General features: G+C 35.8%; 1 protein-coding gene across 6 annotated transcripts in view; it reads left to right on the top strand.

Moving 5' to 3' along the window:
• TRAPPC11 (trafficking protein particle complex subunit 11) overlaps window positions 1-22,643 on the top strand; it is an 89,195-nt gene that overhangs the window by 8,444 nt on the left and 58,108 nt on the right. For 5 of the 6 annotated variants that reach the window (XM_021007598.1, XM_021007597.2, XM_021007595.2 and 2 more), the window contains 14 exons: window positions 752-965; window positions 2,422-2,591; window positions 3,545-3,615; window positions 6,019-6,133; window positions 10,795-10,894; window positions 11,284-11,357; window positions 14,549-14,645; window positions 15,827-15,960; window positions 16,449-16,596; window positions 19,072-19,165; window positions 20,461-20,540; window positions 20,634-20,712; window positions 20,828-20,882; window positions 21,324-21,469. In XM_021007598.1, coding sequence (XP_020863257.1) covers window positions 762-965; window positions 2,422-2,591; window positions 3,545-3,615; window positions 6,019-6,133; window positions 10,795-10,894; window positions 11,284-11,357; window positions 14,549-14,645; window positions 15,827-15,960; window positions 16,449-16,596; window positions 19,072-19,165; window positions 20,461-20,540; window positions 20,634-20,712; window positions 20,828-20,882; window positions 21,324-21,469 — 1,567 coding nt within the window. In that variant the 5' untranslated portion in view covers window positions 752-761. The remainder of the gene's footprint in view (window positions 1-751; window positions 966-2,421; window positions 2,592-3,544; window positions 3,616-6,018; window positions 6,134-10,794; window positions 10,895-11,283; window positions 11,358-14,548; window positions 14,646-15,826; window positions 15,961-16,448; window positions 16,597-19,071; window positions 19,166-20,460; window positions 20,541-20,633; window positions 20,713-20,827; window positions 20,883-21,323; window positions 21,470-22,643) is intronic. The other variant, XM_021007599.2, reaches the window with a different exon arrangement.

Raw genomic sequence — 22,643 nt, 5'->3', positions numbered from 1 at the left:
ACCTTGGGCAAGTCACTTAACCCTGTTTGTCTCAGTTTCCTCACCTGTAAAATGAGCTGGAGAAGAAAATGGCAAAACACTCCAGTATTTTTGCCAAGAAAACCCTAAAGGGAGTCACAAAGAGCCATACATAACTACAAAATGACTGGACACAATAAATATTTTGGTAAATGTGAGGCCTTTCTTCCTGTCTTTGACTTCCTTAAAATTCATGCCTAGCAATGGGACCTTTGGGTCAAAGGATATGGACATTTTAGTCAGTTTGTTTGGATGACTCCAAATTGATAAATTGATTTCCAGAATTGTTGGACCATTTCATGGTTGCACCTATTGTATGCTAGTGTGTATGTCTTTCCACCTCCCACGCACCCCAAACACCATTTCTGTTTTTTTGTCATCAGAAATTCTGATCTTACTATTTTTTGTATCTTTTCTTCCTTGTGGTTATTATAGAAATTGAAAGGTGATTTTTTGCCTTTTTTATTTTTAAGTAATTTCTTAATGGAAGATTGACTTAAACTTAGAATTAGGTATTTTTTTTAACTTTTGAGGCATTTTGGGGTTAAGTGACTTGCCCAGGGTCACACAGCTAGTATGTTTCAAGTGTTTGGTCTGAGGTCACATTTGAACTCAGGTCCTCCTGACTTCAGGGTCGGGCTCTATCCACTACGCCATCTAGCTGCCCCAGAATTAGGGATTTTAAACAACTATTTTTAGATGTAATAAAATTTTTTATTTCATGTTTTTACAGAACATTGAAGATGAGTCCCACCCGATGGGACTTTCCTGTGGAATTATGTTGCCGGCCTATGGCTTTTGTTACCCTTACTGGCCTCGATGTAGTTTATAATGCCGTTCATCGTGCTGTTTGGGATGCTTTTTGTGCCAATCGAAGAGCTGATCGAGTACCAATTTCTTTCAAAGTGCTCCCAGGTGACCATGAATATCCAAAATGCAGGACCAAGGTAACAGTCTTACTCTGCACATACATGAGGGGTGGGTAGGGCAGGGTATGGGTGTGTGTACATGCATGTGAACATGTGTGATAGTACCTGAACTGACATATCTGTTTGAACTTTTTCAAGACTTTATTCACATTGAAGTATTCACTTAATTGCCCTTGAGGGTTAAAATATATTAATATTTTAACACACTAGAAAGCACTATTTTGAATTTATAAGGTTTTCTGTTCCATGAATTGCTGTTATATCCTTGATTTTACTAACTAAAAAAGAAAGTTTTGACATAAACCTAAAGACAAGGCAATACCAGCAGCTACTGCATTTCCCATCATCTCCAGGATGCATCATTATAGTTCCTAAAGTTTTCTACTCTTCTGGCTCCAACTTAGTTGTATTCAGGATTGATCTTTAGGGCATATGGCATGTTTTGAAGGCTATCATTTTGTAAAAGTCTATAAACAACGAAAGCTTATATAGAACATCTTTGCCTCAGGAGCTCAGTGGCATTATGATAGAGTGGAAAGAATTCTAGACTCAGGTGACCTGGATTTGTGTCCCAATCATATCACTTCCTGACTTGTGTGACTTGAGCCAAGTTATTTTATCTCTTTGGGTCATGGTATCTTTAAATGTAAAATGAGAAGTTTGGAGTAGATTATTTCTAAGATCAGTTCCAGCTCCTAAGATTCTATGATTCTACACAGGAAATTTCAGGCTTTCTCTGAAATCTTACAGTGTGACAGTTACTAGCCGCTCTGTACTAATTTTAATGTTGGGTGACAGCTAAGCCACTATTCAGACAACGATTTGATGCTTTGCATCATGTTCTTTGAGAGTTTGGCCCCAAGTATTATTTTTTCAAGGACTTGGCTTGGTAACAGCTCATGACAACTGGCTTTAAATGTCCTCTCCCATAAGAATTGTATTATTAAGAGAGTGGGCATTGTATATTGCCATACCCCTGCAATTTAGACATCACTTGGAGTTTCCGACTGAATTCCTGAAGAAGATGTTTGGAATCTGGGTTGCAATCTAGTAAATTTTCTTTTCACCAGGTCGAAGTAGGCCTTAGCATTATTGTGGCTATTGTTTTGCGTCCATATTGAAGCGCTGCGTTCCATCTCTCTTGGCCCTTGGATGCTGCAAAAGCCATCTGTTCATTTCTTGTTACAAAAGGAATACAGGATGTCCCAGAAGTCAGTACGGTTTTAATCTTTAGTAGCTTAATGTACACTAAGTCTTTTGGGAAACCCTGTTTATCATCTTAATTAAAATCTACTTTTTAACCCACCTCCAATGGAATGGGAGACTGAAGGGCAATAAATAACAAGATGTAGATTTCTAAAACCATGAAAAGGACTTGAGAAAGTCTTCTACCCATTGTTCTTCCTTGCTTTCTCTCAAATTGTCACATAACAGCTTTGTAAGTTTACCTCTTAGCCTGTGTTAATGTTTGCAGAGGACATCCTATGAGTGGTACATTCCAAAAGGGATCTTAAAGACTGGCTGGATGAACAAACATCTGAATCTGGTTCCAGCACTTGTGGTTGTGTTCTATGAATTGGACTGGGATGAGCCTCAGTGGAAAGAAAAGCAGTCTGAATGTGCTACTAGAGTGGAAATAGTAAGGTATGGCATTTGTAGTTTATATCTGTCAAGTACTATTTATTTATTTTTTAATTAATTTATTTTTAGTTTTCAGCAATCACTTCCATAAGTTTTTGAGTTTTAATTTTTTCTCCCTATCCCTCCCCTCCTTTCTCCCCAAGAAAGCGTGCAATCTGATGTAGGCTCTACATATACATTCCTACCAAACATATTTTCACATTAGTCATGTAAGGAAAAATTAGAACCGATAGGAGGAACCATCAGAAAGAGGAAGCAAAACACAACAGAAGAAAAAAAAATAGGAAATAGTATGCTTCAATCTTCATTCAAACTCCATAGTTCTTTCTTTGGATGCAGATAGCATTTTCCATCATGAGACTTTTGGACATATCTTAGATCCTTCCATTGCTGAGAAGAGCTAAGTCTATCAAAGTTAGTCATTGCAGGATGTGGCTGTTACTGTGAGGTACTCTTTATTTAGAACCACTGAATGCCGAACATTATATTATACTAAGATTATACTAAGCCCTCTGGGGAGAGTTAAACTCCAAAGAAGGGGGTGTTTCATTGCTAGCAGGTGATAAATGCTTTTACCCAATAGAAGGGTGATGTGAAGAAAACTAGAGGTAACATTAGCTTATGTTTCTAACTGCTTTTGCTTACACTTAACAAGTTTAGTTGGATCGTACAATGAACTTAACTTTGAGTTAAGCAGATTTTTTTGGATGAAGAATTGAAATTTTGTTTATCTTTATGAATTATCTTTAATTGCTTATTACTAACATTGCTGGTAAGAATGAAAATATTTTTTGGGCTCGTGTCCATTTTTTGGCTGAAAGACAGTACCTTTCCTGATCCTTTTTAGACAGTTGAATTATGATATTTTAAGCCTATGGTATTTTGACTAAAAAATAAAGCATATGATCATTATGCCAAAATATTTCCCCCCTAAAATACTCTTTTTCATAATGCAGGCAAAGTTTACAAGGCAGAAACACAAAAGTTGCTGTGGTTCTCATTCAAAAGAAAACCCCTTTACCTCCAGGTATGAAAAGATTAATAAAACTGTGTAATTCTCTTCATCGGACTTGTCATAATCCTTTTTTTAATCTCCCAGAAATTCTTGTCATAAATTTTTTGGTTAATGTCTATATGCAATTTGTAACACATGAACTTATGGAACTATTGTTCCTTTAATGTTTTAAGAATGGTACATTGTAGACTCTTTGAAGAGTTGGAAGGAACCACAGAGACCATCAGTTCTAACCCAAACAAGACTCCCCATTCCAGGATCCCCCAAAATCATTACTGTGTCTCTGCCCGAAGACGTTGCAACCTCTAGAATCATTACGTTTTTCAATAGCTCTAATTCTTCCTTGAATCAAGCCTAAATCTAACTCTCTACAACTTCTACCCATTGCTCTGCTCTCTTTAACGAAGCAAATTAAAATTAATCCCTCTGCTATGTGACGTTACAGCCATTCAAAAACTTTAGACTGTCAATATCTCCTTTTTTCCATGCTAGACAGTTCCGTCGATCCTTCCTCTTTTGTTATATTCTTTAGTCTCCTAATATTCTTGATTACCCTCTTCTGAATGTGATCTACCTTGTCTCTCTCCTTCCTAAAATGTCATGCCTGGAAATGAACATAGGGTTCTAGAAATGGTCTGACTAGGACAGAGTATAATGGGACTATCATCTTCCTTCTTCATTTTGTAAACCAGGACTGCACAAAATGTGGCTTGTGGCCTGCCAAAGGATTTTGGGCAGCCCTCAAAAAAATGTAGAGGATATAAAAGAAAGTAAATATATAACGAGGGCTTTGTCCATGAGTCATTATTGTGCCTGTCATATAACTTGGCAGATGGGTTACCACTGTGCCCTCTCTCTTGTTTGTCATGTGACTCACAACAACCAATTGTCTCTAGTCTGAGAGGTGTGAGAGTCATATCTTTTCACCGTATTTTCAGTCATTACTAAATGTAAATACGAAGAAAATCTGAAAAATGTTTTTAACCTTGTACTGCTTAGCAAAGTAATTTTTTAAACATTAATGTGATTTCATGATAAATAAAAAGCTTAAGTAATGGGTGTAATCAATTGATATTGAAATTTCCCTTTTATAAAAATATGATTTATTTACAATTACACTAATTATGCCTTTACTTGGAAAATGAGCCACTAAAAACCTATCTGTGGCCCAAATTTAGCCTATTTTAATTTTGGCCCCTACCTACTGCCAAGTTGTGCAGGTCTGCTGTAAACCACCCCTCTCTCAATAGCATTAGCTATTTTAGTTTTGCTATTACATTGTTGTGACTTGAGCTTGCAGTCTACAAAAACCCCAACCCTCTTTTCACAGGAGCTGTTGTCTAAATATTCCCCTTTCATTTTATACTTGTGAAGTTGAAACACATGTTTTCTATGTCTTAGTTCGGATCAATAATAAAAATGCTACATAACAGAGGGACTGCAGACCTCCTTCCTGGATGACATTGACTTTCAGGGTTCGATCTATCAACCAGTTCAAAATATGTCTGACCACTGTTGTCTAACTCATATCTTTCCATCTTGTTAGCATGAAAGACTTACTTATTTACTTTGCTAAACTAGGTATACTATATCTACAGCATTCTTTAGCTAGGTGCAGATTCTGGAGTCAGGGAGATGAGTTCAAATCCTACCTCATGCTTACCTTAGTTAGGTGACTCTGGGAAAGTTACTTAACTTCTTTCTTCCATTAATTCTTTTTCTTCAGTGATGAATGAAGTTTCTAATCCCAAGCTCTATGACTGAATGATCATATAGTCCAAAGGTTCCTATTCCTACTTTAGCGACAATTTCTCCTTGTTGGTTCAGAATCAGGTTGAGCACAGAAGTTTCCTTTGTTTTCCCTTCCTTCCTTCCTTCCTTCCTTCCTTCCTTCCTTCCTTCCTTCCTTCCTTCCTTCCTTCCTTCCTTCCTTCCTTCCTTCCTTCCTTCCTTCCTTCCTTCCTTCCTTCCTTCCTTCCTTCCTTCCTTCCTTCCTTCCCTCCTTCCTTCCTTCCCTGGGTCACACAGCTAGTAAGTGTCAAGTGTTTGGTCTGAGGCCGGATTTGAACTCGGGTCCCCCTGACTTCAGGGCTGGTGCTCTATCCACTGTGCCACCTAGCTGCCCCACCTTTGTTTCCTTTTGAAGGATGAAATTATCAATAAAGCAAAAGTTGGATTAAGCAAAGAGAGGTTTGGAAAACAAAAGTCCATTATTACTGTATCCACCCTCTGTCAGGATTCCTGAACTGTCTGTTTAATTGCTTCTTCTTTAATATCTCACCATTTCTCCAGGATAGTTACCATTGGTGAAAAGCAGTTTAGGTGTTTATCTTTGTAATTTTGGCCTTGGGAGAGACAGTTATTTTGTGGTCTTAACTCCTTTTTTCTCTCCTCTTTGTGGTGGGCATGCAATAGGAGAAGATGTGATTGCTTCAGAAAGGGCAGCTGCTTTATGTAATGCTTGTGAACTTTCGGGAAAATCTCTGTTTGTCCTGCCCCATACTGATCACCTTGTGGGTTACATCATAAGGTAGGTTGTAGAGTAAAGAAAGAGCTGTTGTTCGTGTAGAAAAATGATATACAGAGTAGTTAATGATTTTACATTTTAAATAGCCTTTTCCAGTATTAAAATGCAAATCATTATAGGCTCATGGGCTTTTTTTTTTTTTAAAGCAAAGAAGAACCCTCTGCGACCTGCCTTGTAGAGTGAGTCAAACGATAACTTCTCTACAATATTATGTCACGTTTTTATGGTATTTTAGAAAACATTTTCCTTAGATCAGTTCTGTGAGATGGGTAGTGCACTTCTGGTCTCCTTTTGTTGACTTGGGAAACTGCAGCAGGTAACTTGGCTGGGATCCCAGGGCTCAGAGACGTTGGATCCTGAGCTCTGGGCCAGTTCTGTGTCACTCATGCCACGTAGCCTTTCCCTCCTTAGTGGAATGGGATGATCTGTGCTCTGCTACATTAACTTTTCAGGCCTAGGTTTTTTGTTTTGTGTCTCTTATCTCTTCATCTCTGTCTCCTCTCCTCCCTCTTTGTCTCTGTCTCCCTCTGTCCACTCTTACTTCCTCTCTGTCCGCTTTCATCTGTTCTCTCTTTCTCTAGCTCCCTCCTGTCAGTCTCCCTCTCTTTCTGTCTGTTCCCCTTTGTTCTCTCTGTCTGTCTCTCTTTTCCTGCATTTGAACCCCAGTAAACTTAACTTTGCACTCCTTCGATTTCAGTAATTTTTTCTTGAATACCTTTTCCTAGTGTGCTAGGTATTGTGAGGGATCCAAGAGAAATATGACATCAATCTCGTCCCTCGAGCACCTTCAGGTTATTGGGGAGAGAAGACTGATGAAGGTGAAATAGTTAAAAAGCAGTAAGAGACGGTTTATTGTTAAGTGACTCACTAAGTGATGAAGATGTATTCTGTTTAAAAGGATTTAAAAGCAGAAGGGAGATCACTGTGCTCCGGGGAAAGTTCATCAGCATCACAGAACCCAAGTATATGCTTAAATAATTTTTTGAATTGAATTAATATCTACTTAACTGCAACCTAGATGATTTACCTTAAAATTGGTAGATACAGTCACTATAAGTTTAGAGAAAATCACAGCAGATTAGAGCTAGAAGGAGCTTTGCAGACCTGATTCACTTCCTGGGCCACAGCTTCTTCATTTTAAAGCGAGGGGAGGAAGTCTTCTGAGTGGTAAGTGGCATATCTAGGACTTAAACATAGGCCACTTTTTCTGTTACGCCACAACAATCTTAAGTGAGATTAAAAAGCAAGAACATTCTATACATTTTAAACAACTCATTTCACCAAAGTTAATAATCAGATATTTCAACTTTAAATATTATTTTTAAAAATTAGTTAACTACAAAGAATGGTTTTGTTGTTTTTAGCTCTGAATTAAGATTTGCTTGTTCTTGGACAAGTTCCATTGGCAAAAATCACAAATAGGCTTGGGAGACTACATGTGGAGTGATAGTCTCATTTAGGGCGTGCCACATTGTCTCATGTCTATATTTGTATGTCTTTTAGGGTTTAATTTTGATTATAGCAGAGAGAAGCGATGTCAAACTCAAATAGAAATAGATGCCTGCAGGCCGCATATTGACCTACAGAACCACAAATGAACATTATGTTGTGCTTTTCTTTTATAAAACAGTTCCCAGTTGCATTTTAATCTGGGCCTTCCATGACTTTGACAACTTTGAAATAGAGAATTCAATATCCCTTCCTGATTTCAGTTTAAATGTACAAATCATGTAGTTTGACTTTTGATGCCTGCTCTAGTTCTTTATGAAGAACTGAGAAAGTGCCATATGTGTTTTGATGAGGAGTTGGGATGAAGAAGGTATCCAGGATAGTGGGAGAAATTAGCACAATATTTTACTCTCACTAATCCTCTAAAAAAGGCTCTGTAACAAGAATTCTTTACCTTTTTGTGTGTCTTGACTCCTTTCACAACCTGTTGAAGTCTATAACACTTTCTCAGAATGTTTTTTATATACAAAATAAAATACGTAGGACTACAAAGGAAACCTATTATGTTGAAATGTAATTTTCAAAATGTATATATATGTATTTTTTAAAAAGAACCAAATTTGTGGATTCTAGGTTAAGAACCCTTGCTCTGCGGGAAGTGAACAGGAAGATAATGAAAGTAGCAAGATTCCTGTGCTGCTACTGTTACTGCTTTCCTTACTTTTCTTCTTCCTTTTGTTAAAGTTTTAGTTACCATAATAATTTTCTTTTTGCTTAGGCCAGGATGCTTTCCTTGACTAATCCCAGTTTCCTAGGTCTCTGCTGGATGTAGAGCCTCCCAGGAACAGAAGAGTCTCTGGTACTCAGTCTGAAGCCCTGTAAAAATAATGCAGTTGTGGTTTGGAAACCTAAAGGGCCTGGAACTAGAAATTGTGAGCTATGTTATCCACAGGCTGCTTCCAGCTACTAGGATTTGATTCACAAGAGGCGAGCCCCTATTCCTGCATCAACCAAAGGAATGTGGCCTGTGAATGTGCCATATAAATGGCAGCCCCAAAGACCAAGCCCAAATCAACTACCCTAGCTAGCTAAGTGTATCCCCATGGCAGCAGAAAGATGCTAATAATTTATAATGAGATTAAACAGCAAGTTAAAAAACAGTAAGTTGTATATTTAAAAACATATTGTGTGCCACATTACATGGATTCAAAAGAAGTAGAAGACTTTTCTCTGCCTTAAAGTTTTACAGTCCACCTGGGAGACAAATTACATAAGCAGTAACTAAGAAGCATTTTAAGATATAATAAAAAATTAACTCTCAAGTGTTATAGGAAATAAAAAGTGAAAGATTTTGAGAGCCAAAGTAGTTGTGAAGGAAGAACTTGAGTTACATCTTGAAATGAATGAAGCATAGGAATGGTTCACTTCTGGTGGGGTGGGCTTTTGGGATGGAGTAAAAGCATGAAAAATGAACAAATTGTAACATTGAGTAAAATCCTTAGTCAATCTGATGTCAGTCCATTTTCATGCCATACAGCAAAGATGTTTGTTTAAAATCATACTCTTATAGCTAGATAGTGCAGTGGATGGAGTACCAGCCCTGGAGTCAGGAGGACCTGAGTTGAAATTTGGCCTCAAACACTTGATACTAACTAGCTGTGTGACCTTGGGCAAGTCCCTTAATCCCAATTGCCTCGAGAAACAAAAACAAAACAAAACATACAAAAAAACTGTTAAAATTCTTCAAAAACCTAAAATAATACTCTTGTTTGATAACCTTGAAACTTCTGTAGAATATTCTGCTCAAAAAATCTTGCTTGGTTTTCTACCCTTTCTCTTTTACATTTAAATATGGAAAAGGAGGGTAGTAACTTAGCTTCTCACTATGCCGATACTATGCTAAGGTACATTTTGAACCCCCACATTCAGAAAAAGTAAAGCCGTGAGAGAGAGAGTATGTGTGTGTGTGTGTGTGTGTGTGTGTGTGTGTGTGTGTGTGTGTGTAAATAGAGAGGGGGAGGGAGAGAGAGTGAAACATGAAAAGAAAGAATAGAATTTATTTGGACTGAAAACCATAGCACAAGAATAAGTATGTTATCTTTGGAGACAAAGCCATACTTTGAGAACTGAAACTAAGCACTTTCAGTGTTTCATGAGATACTTTAGGTTTATTGCACATGGACTCTATACACCAAAGCTATCCAGATTAGATATAGGGTTTTTAAAATTTGTTCTACGTAATTTTGGCAGGGTGAGGCTTCTGGGAACTCCATGAGATAAGGTGTTAATAAGCCATACATTATTGTGTCCTATTTACTTGTTTTTAAAAACAGGCTATATAAGTATATTGCTTGAAAAATATAATTGGAAGGTATAATTCTTAACCTTTCCTATTTGAATATTAATATTTCATAAAGTACTTACACTTTAAATAAAAACAATCTTCAAAATGATTTAAAAATAATTTCCACATATCCTTTTGTATTTGTTTTTCTTGGATATTTTAAATTCATTGAAAAAAGCTTGAAAATATTCTTTCACTTTTGTTATTAAATAAGAAGAAACTCAAAGTTCATTTTTTCTCTTTTACTCTGGTTTTTCTCAAATTCCAGAAGGAGATTTCAGCTTTGTGGATATTTACAATTTTCATTCTATTCTTTCTCATCCTGTGTTCTAGATGAAGTGTTGCTGTGATAGCTGCAGAGGTAGTTGTTTTACCTCATTTATATTTTTTGGGGTCCCTTTTGAGTTTGTTCAGTTTACTGGTTCTTACCATATACCTATTAAGTTTGCAGAAGTTGTCAAAATACTAGCTGTATGTATCCTTCAGCTTTTCCAGATATCTATATCTCATGTTATGGTGGTATAATAGCCTGAATTGTGAACTGAATTTCCACTTTATTTATTTATTTATTTGCTTGTTTGTTTATTTATTTATTTATTTATTTTTTGGGTGAGGCAGTTGAGGTTAAGTGACTTGCCCAGAGTCACACAGCTAGTGTCTGAGGCTGAATTTGAACTCAGGTCCTCCTGACTCTAGGGCCGGTACTCTATCAACTGTGCCACCTAGCTGCCTCAATTTTTTAAAAAAAATTTTATGATTAAATTGTAAAACATGATATACCATAGAACTAAAGTCAGGCTTCATAGCTAAAATGCTTTTGAAAGTGTTATTAGTTTATGGTGATTTCAGTATTAAAACATTTCTTTTGCAGATTAGAAAATGCCTTTTATGAACACGCACAGACTTATTACTACACTGAGATCCGAAGGGTAAAATCGCATAAAGAATTTTTGAACAAAACAACACACCAGGTACGTATTCCTTTTTTTAAAATACAAAAACACTTTAATCATTCTAAAGTAAATTTTTAAACTTTGATTTTTATAAAGAGATCATTTTAGAATGTACTTTTAAAAAGCTTGACTTTTTAGTTGTGTAAAATCACTCTTCAAATGGAGCTGAAGTATTAATTCAAAATCTCTGTCTCCTAGCTCTTTGGGGCATAAATTAAGCACTTAGAAGTAGGATGTAAAGTTTTGCAGCTCTGTTTCGGATTGATGTATCAGCCCTTCCACATACTTCTGTGTGGTGTATTTTAAATTATACTTTTAATTTCACTTTATAGATATTTAGTATAGTAATTTTCATCCTATTACAGGTTTTTATAAAGTGGCAATAATTTATTTGTATATTTTTCTAGCTTTTATTTGTCAGACATCAGTTCAAGATCGCTTTCTTCAGTGAACTTAAACAAGATACACAGAATGCTCTGAAGTAAGTCTATGATCACTGCCAGACTTTTCCCCTCATTTTTTTGGTTAGCAATTTGAAATATTCTCAGTGTCCACCTTATCTTATTTTTGAAATATATGGTCACCTTAGACTCATGTTAGACATTTTTTGAGCTTGTCCTAAAGAAATATGTTCTTTGAATATTTTATTTCTAACTTGGAATAAATTTCATAGTAGTTTATATTTATTTAATATGAATAATTTGTTTGCCCTTTGATTTTTATTTATAAACACTGAAATTTTTTTTAAAATTCAAAGGAATTTTTAGTGTGTAATTCTGTTATTAACTTGGCTTTTTTTCCCCATGCATATTTCTTAATGGCATTTCCATTTGAGCTGTTAATGAGACTGATTTCTGAATTAAGTAAATATGCAATCAGTTGACTGGTTTGATTTTAAAACTATACCACTGGATGAACTTTATTTTGGAGGACTCTAATTTTCTTAGATTCTCCTTTAGAATTTCCATGAGATTTCTTACTTCATGAACAGAAATGGGGTCAGGGGAACATTCCTATACTTTTAGAGCACACATTATAACCTTAGCAAAGCAACTTTATAGGGTATCCTTCAGGTTTTAGTTTTGTTAGATGTTTTATTATTAAAAGTGGAGAGGGGAAATTGTTCACTGATGTGGTTTCAGCAGCAGTAAACCTTGGCAGCTCACATACCTTTTCCTCCTTGTGTGTTGCTGTGGCAATCAGAAGAGTCTTGAAGAGGGTATAGACCTTCCTGAAGTAACAGAGTGCTTAACCACAAAGAATTTAACTCGGCACAGTTCCCATCTCCTCACCTGTCCTTGCCAAGCCTTTGAAGATGAAGAACTTATGCGGCTGACAATGGCACCTTGCAGGGAGGGGATCAGCAATGCAGAGTGCAATAAGGCTGTTTTTTACAAAAGTGAAAGGGCGGAGGGAAGGCAGAAATGAGTATTGAAGAATAGAAAAATAAAAGAACAAAATGGGAGCTGCCTTATTTGACTCTTGACAAAATAGGACTGTTTACTTCTACTGAGGTTCAATTTTATTTTTTGTCTTCATCTGTGATTTTGTCAATTGGGGGTACTCCTGATGGGATATAATCCTTAATCAATGCAAATCAGTACCTTTTCTGCAACTTAGAGTCTTAGGGAATTACCTTGGGCAGTAACTTTCCTAGGATCACAGAGCCAAGATGCCAAACTTGAAATGAGGTCTTCCTCTAAGTCTGAGGCCAGCTTTCAGACCATATGCTGCATTGCCTTCCAGATTCGAAATAGAGTGAGAATCAGATGACATTCCTTGAATCTTAACATAAAAGGCTGGTATACAATAATTACTTTATAAAGTTGATGTGACTGTTATTTTCCAAAACTTTTCTTACAACAAGGATTTTGTAAAACTTACTTAAGTCTTTGTTGCTTTCTTCAAGAATCCTAGGGGGAAATTAATAAGAAAGACTTAATTTATTTCTATGAAGAAGACCCTATTCTGAGATTTTATTATATTAATTTATGGCACTGTTACCATTGAGCCATCTGAGGTAGAAAGCCAATGTGCCAGGTCTTGACAGCACAGTTTTTATTGATGCTTCCACCTATATTCACCTTTTTTCCCTTTTTCTTTGCCCTCTCCCTTTCCTCTTCTTTTGTACATATACTTTATGTCTGCCCTTGTTATTCACCTCATTAGGGACAAAGTTCCTGACCTCTAACCTACCTTGATTCCAACTAGTAGCTAAGGTATAGTCTTTATGTATACATGTGCCATTATGTTTTGTTGAAAATTTTTAAACAGTAAGAAATTCTATTTCCTTTCGTCCCCTTCCCCCTCCCCCAGAAAAAAAGAAACCACTTCTTTATTTCAATATTTTATTTTCTCCAATTACATGTAAAAATAATTTTAACTTTCATTTTTTACCAATTCTAAGTTCCATATTCTCTCCTACCCTCCCTTTCCTTCTCCTTCATTGAGAAGGCAAGCAGTTTGATAAATGTTATACCTGTGTAGTCATGCAAAACATTTCCATATTAGTCATATTGTAAAAGAAAACACAAACAAAAGAAAAAAAGAAGTGAAGTAAAAAAAACAAAACAATATGCTTCAATCTGCATTCAGATTCTGTCTGTTCTTTCACTGGAGATGGATAGCATTTTTCATCATAGGTCCTTCAGAATTGTCTTGGATCTTTGTATAAAAGAATCTACTTATTAAACTAAATTTCAGACTTTAAAATGCTGTCATTCTCTATTGGTGTCTGTCGTAGATCTGTGCAAAGAGTAACTTTCCAAAAAGGGAAGTGTTTTTCTATCCATATGATATATCTGTTAAACCCATAATAAGCAAACAAGATTGATCATTTTGGGATTGACCAGCATTCCCATGCCTTTCTGATAGATAATAGAGCTGTATTCAGAAGCAAGATTTCCCCGTTGCATTTGTATAGAAAATCCATCCCTCCCTTCCTTCCCTCCCCCAACTAAGTGTATCCTAGGGTTGAAGGTGACAGTGATAGCAGTTTAATGCTCTATCACATTAGAATTTAGTAAATTGGGAGGGTGAGGTATCAGGAGAGTCTTTCTACTTTCTGCCTCTCCTGTGTCTGTAGCTGCAAAGGGTCCTGTTCATATTGTCCATAAAACTTGCTTAATTCTTCTGTGTTACACTGATTATCTTTTTATTCTCTTACCTTGTGGAGAGGTAGAGTCAGAGCTTAGTACACCAGAAGACCTTAGTTCAGATCCTGCCTCTGATGTAGGCTAGCTTTAAGACCATGGTGAAGTCTCTCAGTGCCAAAGGTAACTTCTCAGAGACTGTGAGGTTTTTGATCTCCATCCATAGAGGGAGTTTCCACATCTAGAGAATTCCTTTTACCCTTGAAATCAAAGGTCCAGACAAAAACAATTTATTTTCCATGAAGTTTTTGGTAATGGATGGTAGAGTAAAAAGAGATGTATATTGTCTTACTTTTTAGTCACAGTATGCAAGGTAAATTTTTTTTGTCTATTATTAAAATAATTAAATCCTCTTTGAGGAAATCAGAGATGAACATATGTTAAATGAGTTTTGGGGTCAGAGAAACACTCAGGAAAAATCATCTGTGGTTTGTATTTTTCCTTATAAATTTATTCCTAATAGTTGTTATTGTTCTTTATGATGTGTCTTTTAAAGTTAACTCCCAAATGTTGTTATTAGGAACTACAGGACTGCCTACAATCTTGTACATGAATTGAGAGCTCATGAAACTAATATGCTGGAAATTAAAACAATGGCAGGATTTATAAACTACAAGGTAACAATTCTGTTTTAACCATTAAGAGGAATTTTTTTCCTCTTTCATTTAAAAAAGTAAGACTGTAAGAGGATGGTAATAGTCTATAATTATATATTTTTTAAATCTGCAGCTCAGAATCAGTTTCTACCTCTAAGAACATAGCATTTTGTTATCATCTCACCAATTTTATCTTTGTTTCCCCCAGTAGACACTCTTATTCAGAGAAACTTAATTATAAACCCTTAGTTTTTCAACTAGTGGATTCCTCTTTTCTCATATGCCCTTTTTGCCTTTGCCCAGACTCAGACACAGTTAATGTTGGAAAGGCAGTGGTAGGAGAAAAGTTTTTAAACTACTTTCTAGAGTTTTTTTAAGTTTTGAGATGCATTGTTTTTATTAGTATTATTTTTAGGATTAATTTTTTTTTGCTATTCTGAATTTGATGCTTTTATTCAAAATTATTATTGTTTTACAGTTATCCCTTCCACATCATGGGGGTGGGGGGGGGAGACCATAGGAGAGGGATATAGTGCCCCCTCCATCTGGAAAAATCTGCGTAAAATGTTTGGCCTACCTTCATACCAGAGAAGAAGTCTGAATTATTATGGTGTTAAAAGATAAAATACATTGCTATTATACAATACTATGCACATATTTTATGCATTTCTGAGTTTCTAAACTTTTTCTTTGTCATCTGCTGGCCTTCATGTATTGTCTGCAGCTTCCACAAAACTCCTCCCAAATTCCCATTTAATTTCTTATGCTTACCCACAACTGTGATAGGGAAAGTCATGATGTGGAAGGGATAATGGTATTTAGAATTGTTAATTCCCTGGCAGTTCTAGAGATTTAATTCAGGCTTTTAACCTTAATGGAATATTTTGAAGATTCCTGAGATGTGTCTGTGTGTGTGTCTGTGTCTGTCTGTCTGTCTATTTTTAAAAGCTTGGATCTGTTTTGAAATTTAATCTTTGTTTTTGTCCTGTATTATTTTTATTCATAGATAAGAACTTAAAATTAACGAACTCTAGTGCTTTCATGGTAACTGTGCTAAACAGATGAAATGTCATCTTCTTTTAAAGGTCCTCAAGGAAGGATATGTCTGGTTTTGGTTGTTCTTATAACAGGCTTGTTTAAAATGGATGTGTGCCTTTTGGTGACGTGCTTCTTGACCCACAAGTGGTTTTTGTGTTTTACAGATCTGCAGACTGTGTTTCCAGCATAACACTCCGCTGGATGCAATTGCTCAGTTCCGAAAGCACATAGACTTGTGTAAGAAAAAAATTGGAAGTGTGGAGTTGGCTTTTGAACATGCCGCTTGGATGTCTAAACAGTATGTTTTTAGTTTTAAAAATGACACATAGGACTTTGGATTTGAGTTGGCTTTAATCCTAGATTATACTAGGGTTTGTTTGTTGCTAATGCAAAGGTTTTTAATTGGCTACCCAGCTTGCAATTAGATTTATTTTAGCAGTGGATGTTGGATCATGCTATCTCTTACTGGAAACCAGTAGTTTGTGGTACTTTTGAGACCTTTCCTTTATCTTCTGGGCAAATGAAACACTTGTCAACAACATAGAGGCTCTTGAATGATGAGAACTGTGTACTACATTGAGATCTAGTTTTATTATGAGAGTTCAAATGCAGTTGTCTAAAAACTACTATTCATCTCTACTAGAGTTTATTAAGATATTATAACATGTTAAATTTAATTAAGAGTATAGTTTAACTATAACCTGCCAAAAATGGATAGAAAGTCTTATGCTGCTTAAGCGAATAATTAAGGAGCATAAATAATTTTGTTTTAATATTTCTTTGAAGGTTTCAAGCCTTTGGGGATTTATTTGATGAAGCTATCAAATTAGGTTTGACAGCTATTCAAACTCAGAATCCTGGTTTTTATTATCAGCAAGCAGCATACTATTCTCAGGAACGGAAACAGCTTTCAAAAGCACTTTGTAGTCATGAGGTAAGTCATTGACTTCTATGTTAACTAAATTTTAAAAGAATCAATCTTTCATTCGACAAACACTTAATTCTTTCTTTACTATGTAGCTGGGACCGGTGAGTAATGGTGGTGATATTTTTCCTTTATCCTGTAAATATTGACAGTTTACAATATGTATCTTTTCAGGAATTATGATTATTGTTTTCTTCTTTAGTATGAAAGCTGATATTATCTAGCATGTATTTTACAAATGTAAGTTTGTACTTACAACGTAAGCTACCCTCTTTGCTGCTGTTAATCATTCTACAAGGTAGATATGGCCAGTATCATCCCCATTTTATAGATGAGGAAACTGAGGCTCAGAGAAGTTTAGTGACTTGTCCACCCACTGTCCCAAAGTTAGTAAATGACAGAGGCAGGCAGGTTTTGAATGTAGTTCTTCTGGCTTCAAAGCCAACACTCTTTCCTCCTCATCATAGCTGCCCCAACTATTTTACTAAACCAATGAGTTAGAAGTTTGATGTCATTTTTTAATGGAAAACATGTTTGAATTCCAGTTGAGCATTCTTTCAGACAAAACTGTTTTCAGAACAAAAGTCAAAATTTACCTCTGCCTTTAAGGAGCAAGAAAATCACGCTTTCAATTAAAACTTTAGTGTACAGCTTAAATATACCTTTTTACTCTGATCATGACAGTGAGTAAGACTGGTATTTAGGAATCAGAGAGAGTTTGGAAGAAGGGCATCGTTAGAAACCCTCAGATAGGACATCTTTTTGGCTCTTGTCTCCTCCTGGACTTTTTTCTGTCTGAGAAAACGCTATGTTCTGTGCTTTCACAGTTCTACAGATTCTTGAATTTGACAGTACATTTTGCCTTTGTCTTTAAAGATGCCACTTAGTAATTGAACTCCCTTTTATAAGCAGATTAAAAATAAGGGGGATAGTCAGTGCCCGATCATGTTTGAAAGTATTTTCTTTATGTCGACCATAAAAGGTAATCATGGACACATCAAAAAGTGTATAGTTTCATTTAAAAACTATCTGGAAGAAAACAGGTTGAATACCTTTGTGTTTGAGAATTTGAAATAGCTAAGATTACTACTTAAAATTCAGAAAGTTATCTGGCTTTGTCATTAAGGGTAAAAAAATTCTTTATGTTATGTGGTTTCAATTAGTCAACAAGCATTTGTAAGTTTTTGGTGTGGTCTGTTATTAAAACTTGAAATCAAGTTTGAACACAGTTTACACGTTATTGAAATAAAGATTTATTGTATGATGAAGAATTAGAAACGAGCTTTGACTCAACAAACATTTATTAAATACTCTTGCCTTGTGTAAGGCAAAGCTTGACTCCTTTTGAAGATTTCTATTATTCCCCTTTGCCAAAAAAAAAAAACACTTTTTACAGACAATGTAAAAAGCAAAATTTTTGATACACCTTTACTTAGATTGCCAGAAGTAAATGAAATTACGTGGGTGGTATATCAAATCCGGAAAGCTTTATCAAGGTTGCTCTCCCTAATCTTCCCCTAAAGTCCTCTTCTCTCTCATTGTTTCCTGCATTTGAATTTTTGAAGGCTATGGCAGCACATTACAGGATCTAGCATCTTCTAGAAAACCAAAGTGACATAGAGTATGGCTATCTGATTAACTGTGTGTTATTTGTCTGGGGACCAAATTAGCTAAATTCAAGAAAGGCTCATAAATAGAAGGTGGGCTGCTTGGTGATACATTTTTTTTCAGCCCCAGAAACTCATGAAGACAGTTTGAGACTCAGAGGGTTGCAATTAGCATCAATTCAGCAAGTACTCACCCTAATGAAATAATATATCTTTCAAGTATAATTTTCTTGTAAGCTTTTTTTTCCCCCCTAGGCAATTGGGGTTAAGTGACTTGCCCAGGGTCACACAGCTAGTATCAAATGTTTGGTCTGAGGTCGCATTTGAACTCAGTTCTTCCTGACTTCAGGGTGGGTGCTCTATCCACTGCACCACCTAGCTGCCCCTCAAGTATAATTTTCTTGAGACTTATTCTGACCCTAGAGAAAATATGGACAGCTAGGGCACAGTGAATAGAGTGTCAGGTCTGCAGTCAGGAAGACTTGTGTTCAAATCCAGCCTCAGACACTAGTTTTATGACCCTGGGCAAGTCACTTAACTGATTACCTCAGTTTCCTCATTTGTAAAATGAACTGAAAAGGGAAATGGCAAACTACTCTAGTGTCTCTGCCCAGAAAACCCTCAAAAGGGGTCCTGAAGAGCCTGACACAACTGAAAATGACCAAACAACAAAATGGAAACTATATAATAAATTTATAAATCTGGTCCAGAATTTGTATTTTAAAATGTACGTAGGTGTTTGAATATAAATTTAATGTTCATATTTCTAGAATTTCTTCCAAAATATCTTTTTAATGAATATATTGAGGAAGAAGTGATTTATACCAAAAAAAAATCAGTCAACTCTTGTTTAAGACTTTGTTTAATGAATTTACAGTCTTCTGTGTCGTATCCCAGTCCTGATCCCTTAGAAACACAAACAGGCACACTTGACTTTTATGGACAGAGACCATGGCGACAAGGAATTCTAAGTAAGTTAGCCTTTTTATTTTTTTACTGTTTTGGGGGCGGAGTTGCTGTATTTTCCCTTTCTTGACATGAGAAATACCATTTTACAGTAAGCCTCCATTTTAGTATAAATAGGCAGTCGTCTCCATCCCCTATATTATTGGTTCTTCTCTACTCCAGTTCTTTGTGAAGTTAACCAAAAGACAGAGTCTACCTCATCTCAGACTCCAAGGCTAACAATAGACCAGCAAATTAAAAAGTTTCTGGTCCCTCCCCTAGAATATAACAAATGCTTGTTAAGTCCAGTGGCTGACTAGTTATAAACACAGCATGGCTATAATGCTTTTCTGCTTACTATAAACAGCTGTGGGAAGTGGTTCCTATTCAGAAGTCTGTTTGTCTCTTAGAGACTTTCCTTCTGTATATATAGACCAAATGATGCTTCTTCTTTCAATGGCTTATAATTATGTATGAAATAAACTTTCTTTTGTGTTCTAGACCATAAGCAATGTGTTTTCCTTCCATATTTCCATAAAATAAAATACCTGCCATGGTTTTCCCATTGGTTGTCAGTGGGCATATATATTATGAAGGGGAAATTTATCTTGTCTTAGGGCTTTTTAAAAAAAAATCTTTTTTTATAGATTTATACTTTTCATTGAAATTGTTGCACTATCTTCTTGAGATTTATACACCTTGAGAATCCATTTGTAATTAATAATATAACTCAAGCATTTTTATAATTCATTAACAACTGAGCCTAGTAAATCACTGTTACTTTCTGCAATGTTTTGACTAGATTTTGAAGTTTGTTCCTTTGGAGATCCACTTTGACAATTATAAATCAAATCACACTGAAATTTTACAATTTATTATGTTTAACTCATTAAAATATGATTGAACTACAAATGACCTGAGAAATAACTTCTCTGGATTCTTTCCAAGTTACAGAGATCGTAAAGATGATACCTGTCATCTTTGTAGTGATTGGTATCTTATTTGTCAAGGAATTATTACTTGAAGAAGCTCTGCAGAGAATGAATTATATAAACACAGTGAGGTTAATAGAGGTTCATTTCATCTTTCGCTGTATTAATTTCAAAAGATGAAAGTTCATTGAGTCCAAAATATTCCTTTCAGAACAAAGATCAAAGTCCTTAAAGTAACAGTGATTTCTATTTAATAGTCTTAGAAGAAAGAATGCTTGTGGCTTTATTAAGTTCATTATGGAGGATATAGGGTGTTTATTCTTATTATCCTTGTGAAGAATTTAAGTGTGTTATGGTTAAATGTATCATTTTAAGTTTATCTCGTTCAGGTTTTGATCTTTCTGATCCTGAAAAAGAAAAGGTTGGAATTCTTGCCCTTCAGCTGAAGGAGAGGAATGTCAGCCACTCGGTGAGGGTTCTCCTCTAAACACTCATTATGTTCCTCAAGGTCAGCATCGAGCTGTTTTCTAACAGTATCCCCCTACTTGATTCTCTCTGATAGGAAATAATAATAACTCTTCTAAGTAATGCTGTTGCACAATTTAAAAAGTATAAGTGTCCAAGAATGAAGAGTCATCTAAGTAAGTATCAACTGCCCCCTTTAGTTGTATATGACTTGAGATAGATTTTAAGGATTGTATTTAAATCTTGTAGGTTTTGGTTTTGCTTCTGATATTTATTTCTCTATTTTTATAGTGGTTCAGATGGGAGAAGAATATTACTTTGCCAAGGACTATAGTAAAGCTTTGAAGTAAGTGTGATTAAGACTAATGTCCCATAGCCATATGTTGACACAAATTGCCTCATCATGAAATCGGTTTGGTAGTTTTTATAGCGGGATTCACTGCACATATACTAGTCAGAGTGGCTACTAACTATCCTTGTATGCCTCACAACTCATTTTGAGTAGGATTAGTGGCTAGTAGTCTGAATAAAGTTGTGCCCAGCAGTCAGACATAGACTGTTGTGCTTTCATGTGAAAAGTCTTACTTGGATAGTTTACTGGGTTTTTATGTTTATATGTAAGCTGAAAAAACCTATAAACTGAAAAGAAAGTACTGCAATTTTCTTATGAAAAATCTGTTTTTGACCTTAAATTCTAGAATTTGTGAAATGAATTGGAAAAAATAGACACATTTCTAATATTTTGGTTGCTTTCCTATTTCATCTTGCTTTTCATCTCTTTTTTTAGATTGTTGGACTATGTGATGTGTGATTACCGAGGTGAAGGGTGGTGGAGCCTACTCACATCTATCTTGACCACAGCCTTGAAATGTTCCTACCTCATGGCACAATTAAAAGATTACATTACCTATTCCCTTGAACTCCTTGGAAGAGGTATCTTAGTAAGGAAAAATGTGATTGCTGTTCTTTAGGAGAGCTAGGAATGACTAAATGAAAAAAGCATTAAACACCTACGTTGTGTCAGGAGCAGTGCTGTGTGCTATAAATATAAATACGTAGTGAACTTCCTTATATGTGTATGTGAGTTTTAGTGGTGATGGTAGAAATAGTCAGAGGGCTTGTGAGTAGAATCACGAGGCAATTGATTATCACACTCTTGGCAGAAGTGGTGGTAGTAGTGATTGGATGACTGTTCTAAGAGCAAGGGCGGAAAGCTAGGAAGCTGAGAAGGGTGGTGTGTTTGAGGTAGCAGGGTAGATAAATAACAAGGTGCTCCCAGATTTCCTGCTTGATGACTAGATGGGATGTCAATTGTTTTCTCACACCTGACCTTCCAGATAGAGTGGATTAAATGAATTGACATTTGCTTACTCATTCACCAGTGAGGCCAGCTCTTGTCCCAGGGTTGAATTTCAAGTTGAGTGGAATTAGCTGCCCCGGGGAGGTGGGGTAGCGTCTCTGGAGGGAGGTTAAGTGCACAGGATGGCTTCCCCAGGTTTGGTGTAGGGTAGCATCAGCAGGGCAGATAGCAGCATTTCTGAGGGAGTCCCAAATCAGAGTTTGGATATTGCACATAAAAATGTTGTGGTTTTTTTATATATCTCTATCTATATATAATCTCTCTCTCTCTATATATATATATGTATCTATATATATCTATAGATAGATAGATAGATACATACATACATACATATATCAGAAAGCATACACACACACACACACACACACACACACACACACATCAGAAAGTGATTTTTCACAATGAGGATTGACATGCTTGTGGGCAAAATAGAGGATCCAAGTTCACTATTGTACTGAGCCATCTTGAAGCCTCATTTTTGGCATCATGCTTTGACTCTGCCCTTGAAGGGATTTTTTCATTTTTCTTTATGGCAGTTCAGGCGTCTGTGATTTGTTGAATGTGAGAATTCATCTCTAACTTAATATTTTTTAGTGTTACATAGGGCTTAGAAAGATTAAGTCACTTGCCCAGAGTTTTAGAGCAAGTGTATATCAAAGGTGAGATCTGAACCCTAGTTTTATTCACTCTTAAGTCCAGTGCTGTATTCACTGTACCATGTGTATGTTCCTTTAAAAAAAAAATAGA

This window comes from Phascolarctos cinereus, unplaced genomic scaffold (genome assembly GCF_003287225.1).
Source record: "Phascolarctos cinereus isolate Bilbo 61053 unplaced genomic scaffold, phaCin_HiC Scaffold_9;HRSCAF=440, whole genome shotgun sequence".
NCBI classification, from domain to species: domain Eukaryota; kingdom Metazoa; phylum Chordata; class Mammalia; order Diprotodontia; family Phascolarctidae; genus Phascolarctos; species Phascolarctos cinereus.
This window is presented reverse-complemented; position numbering and strand designations above follow the sequence as displayed.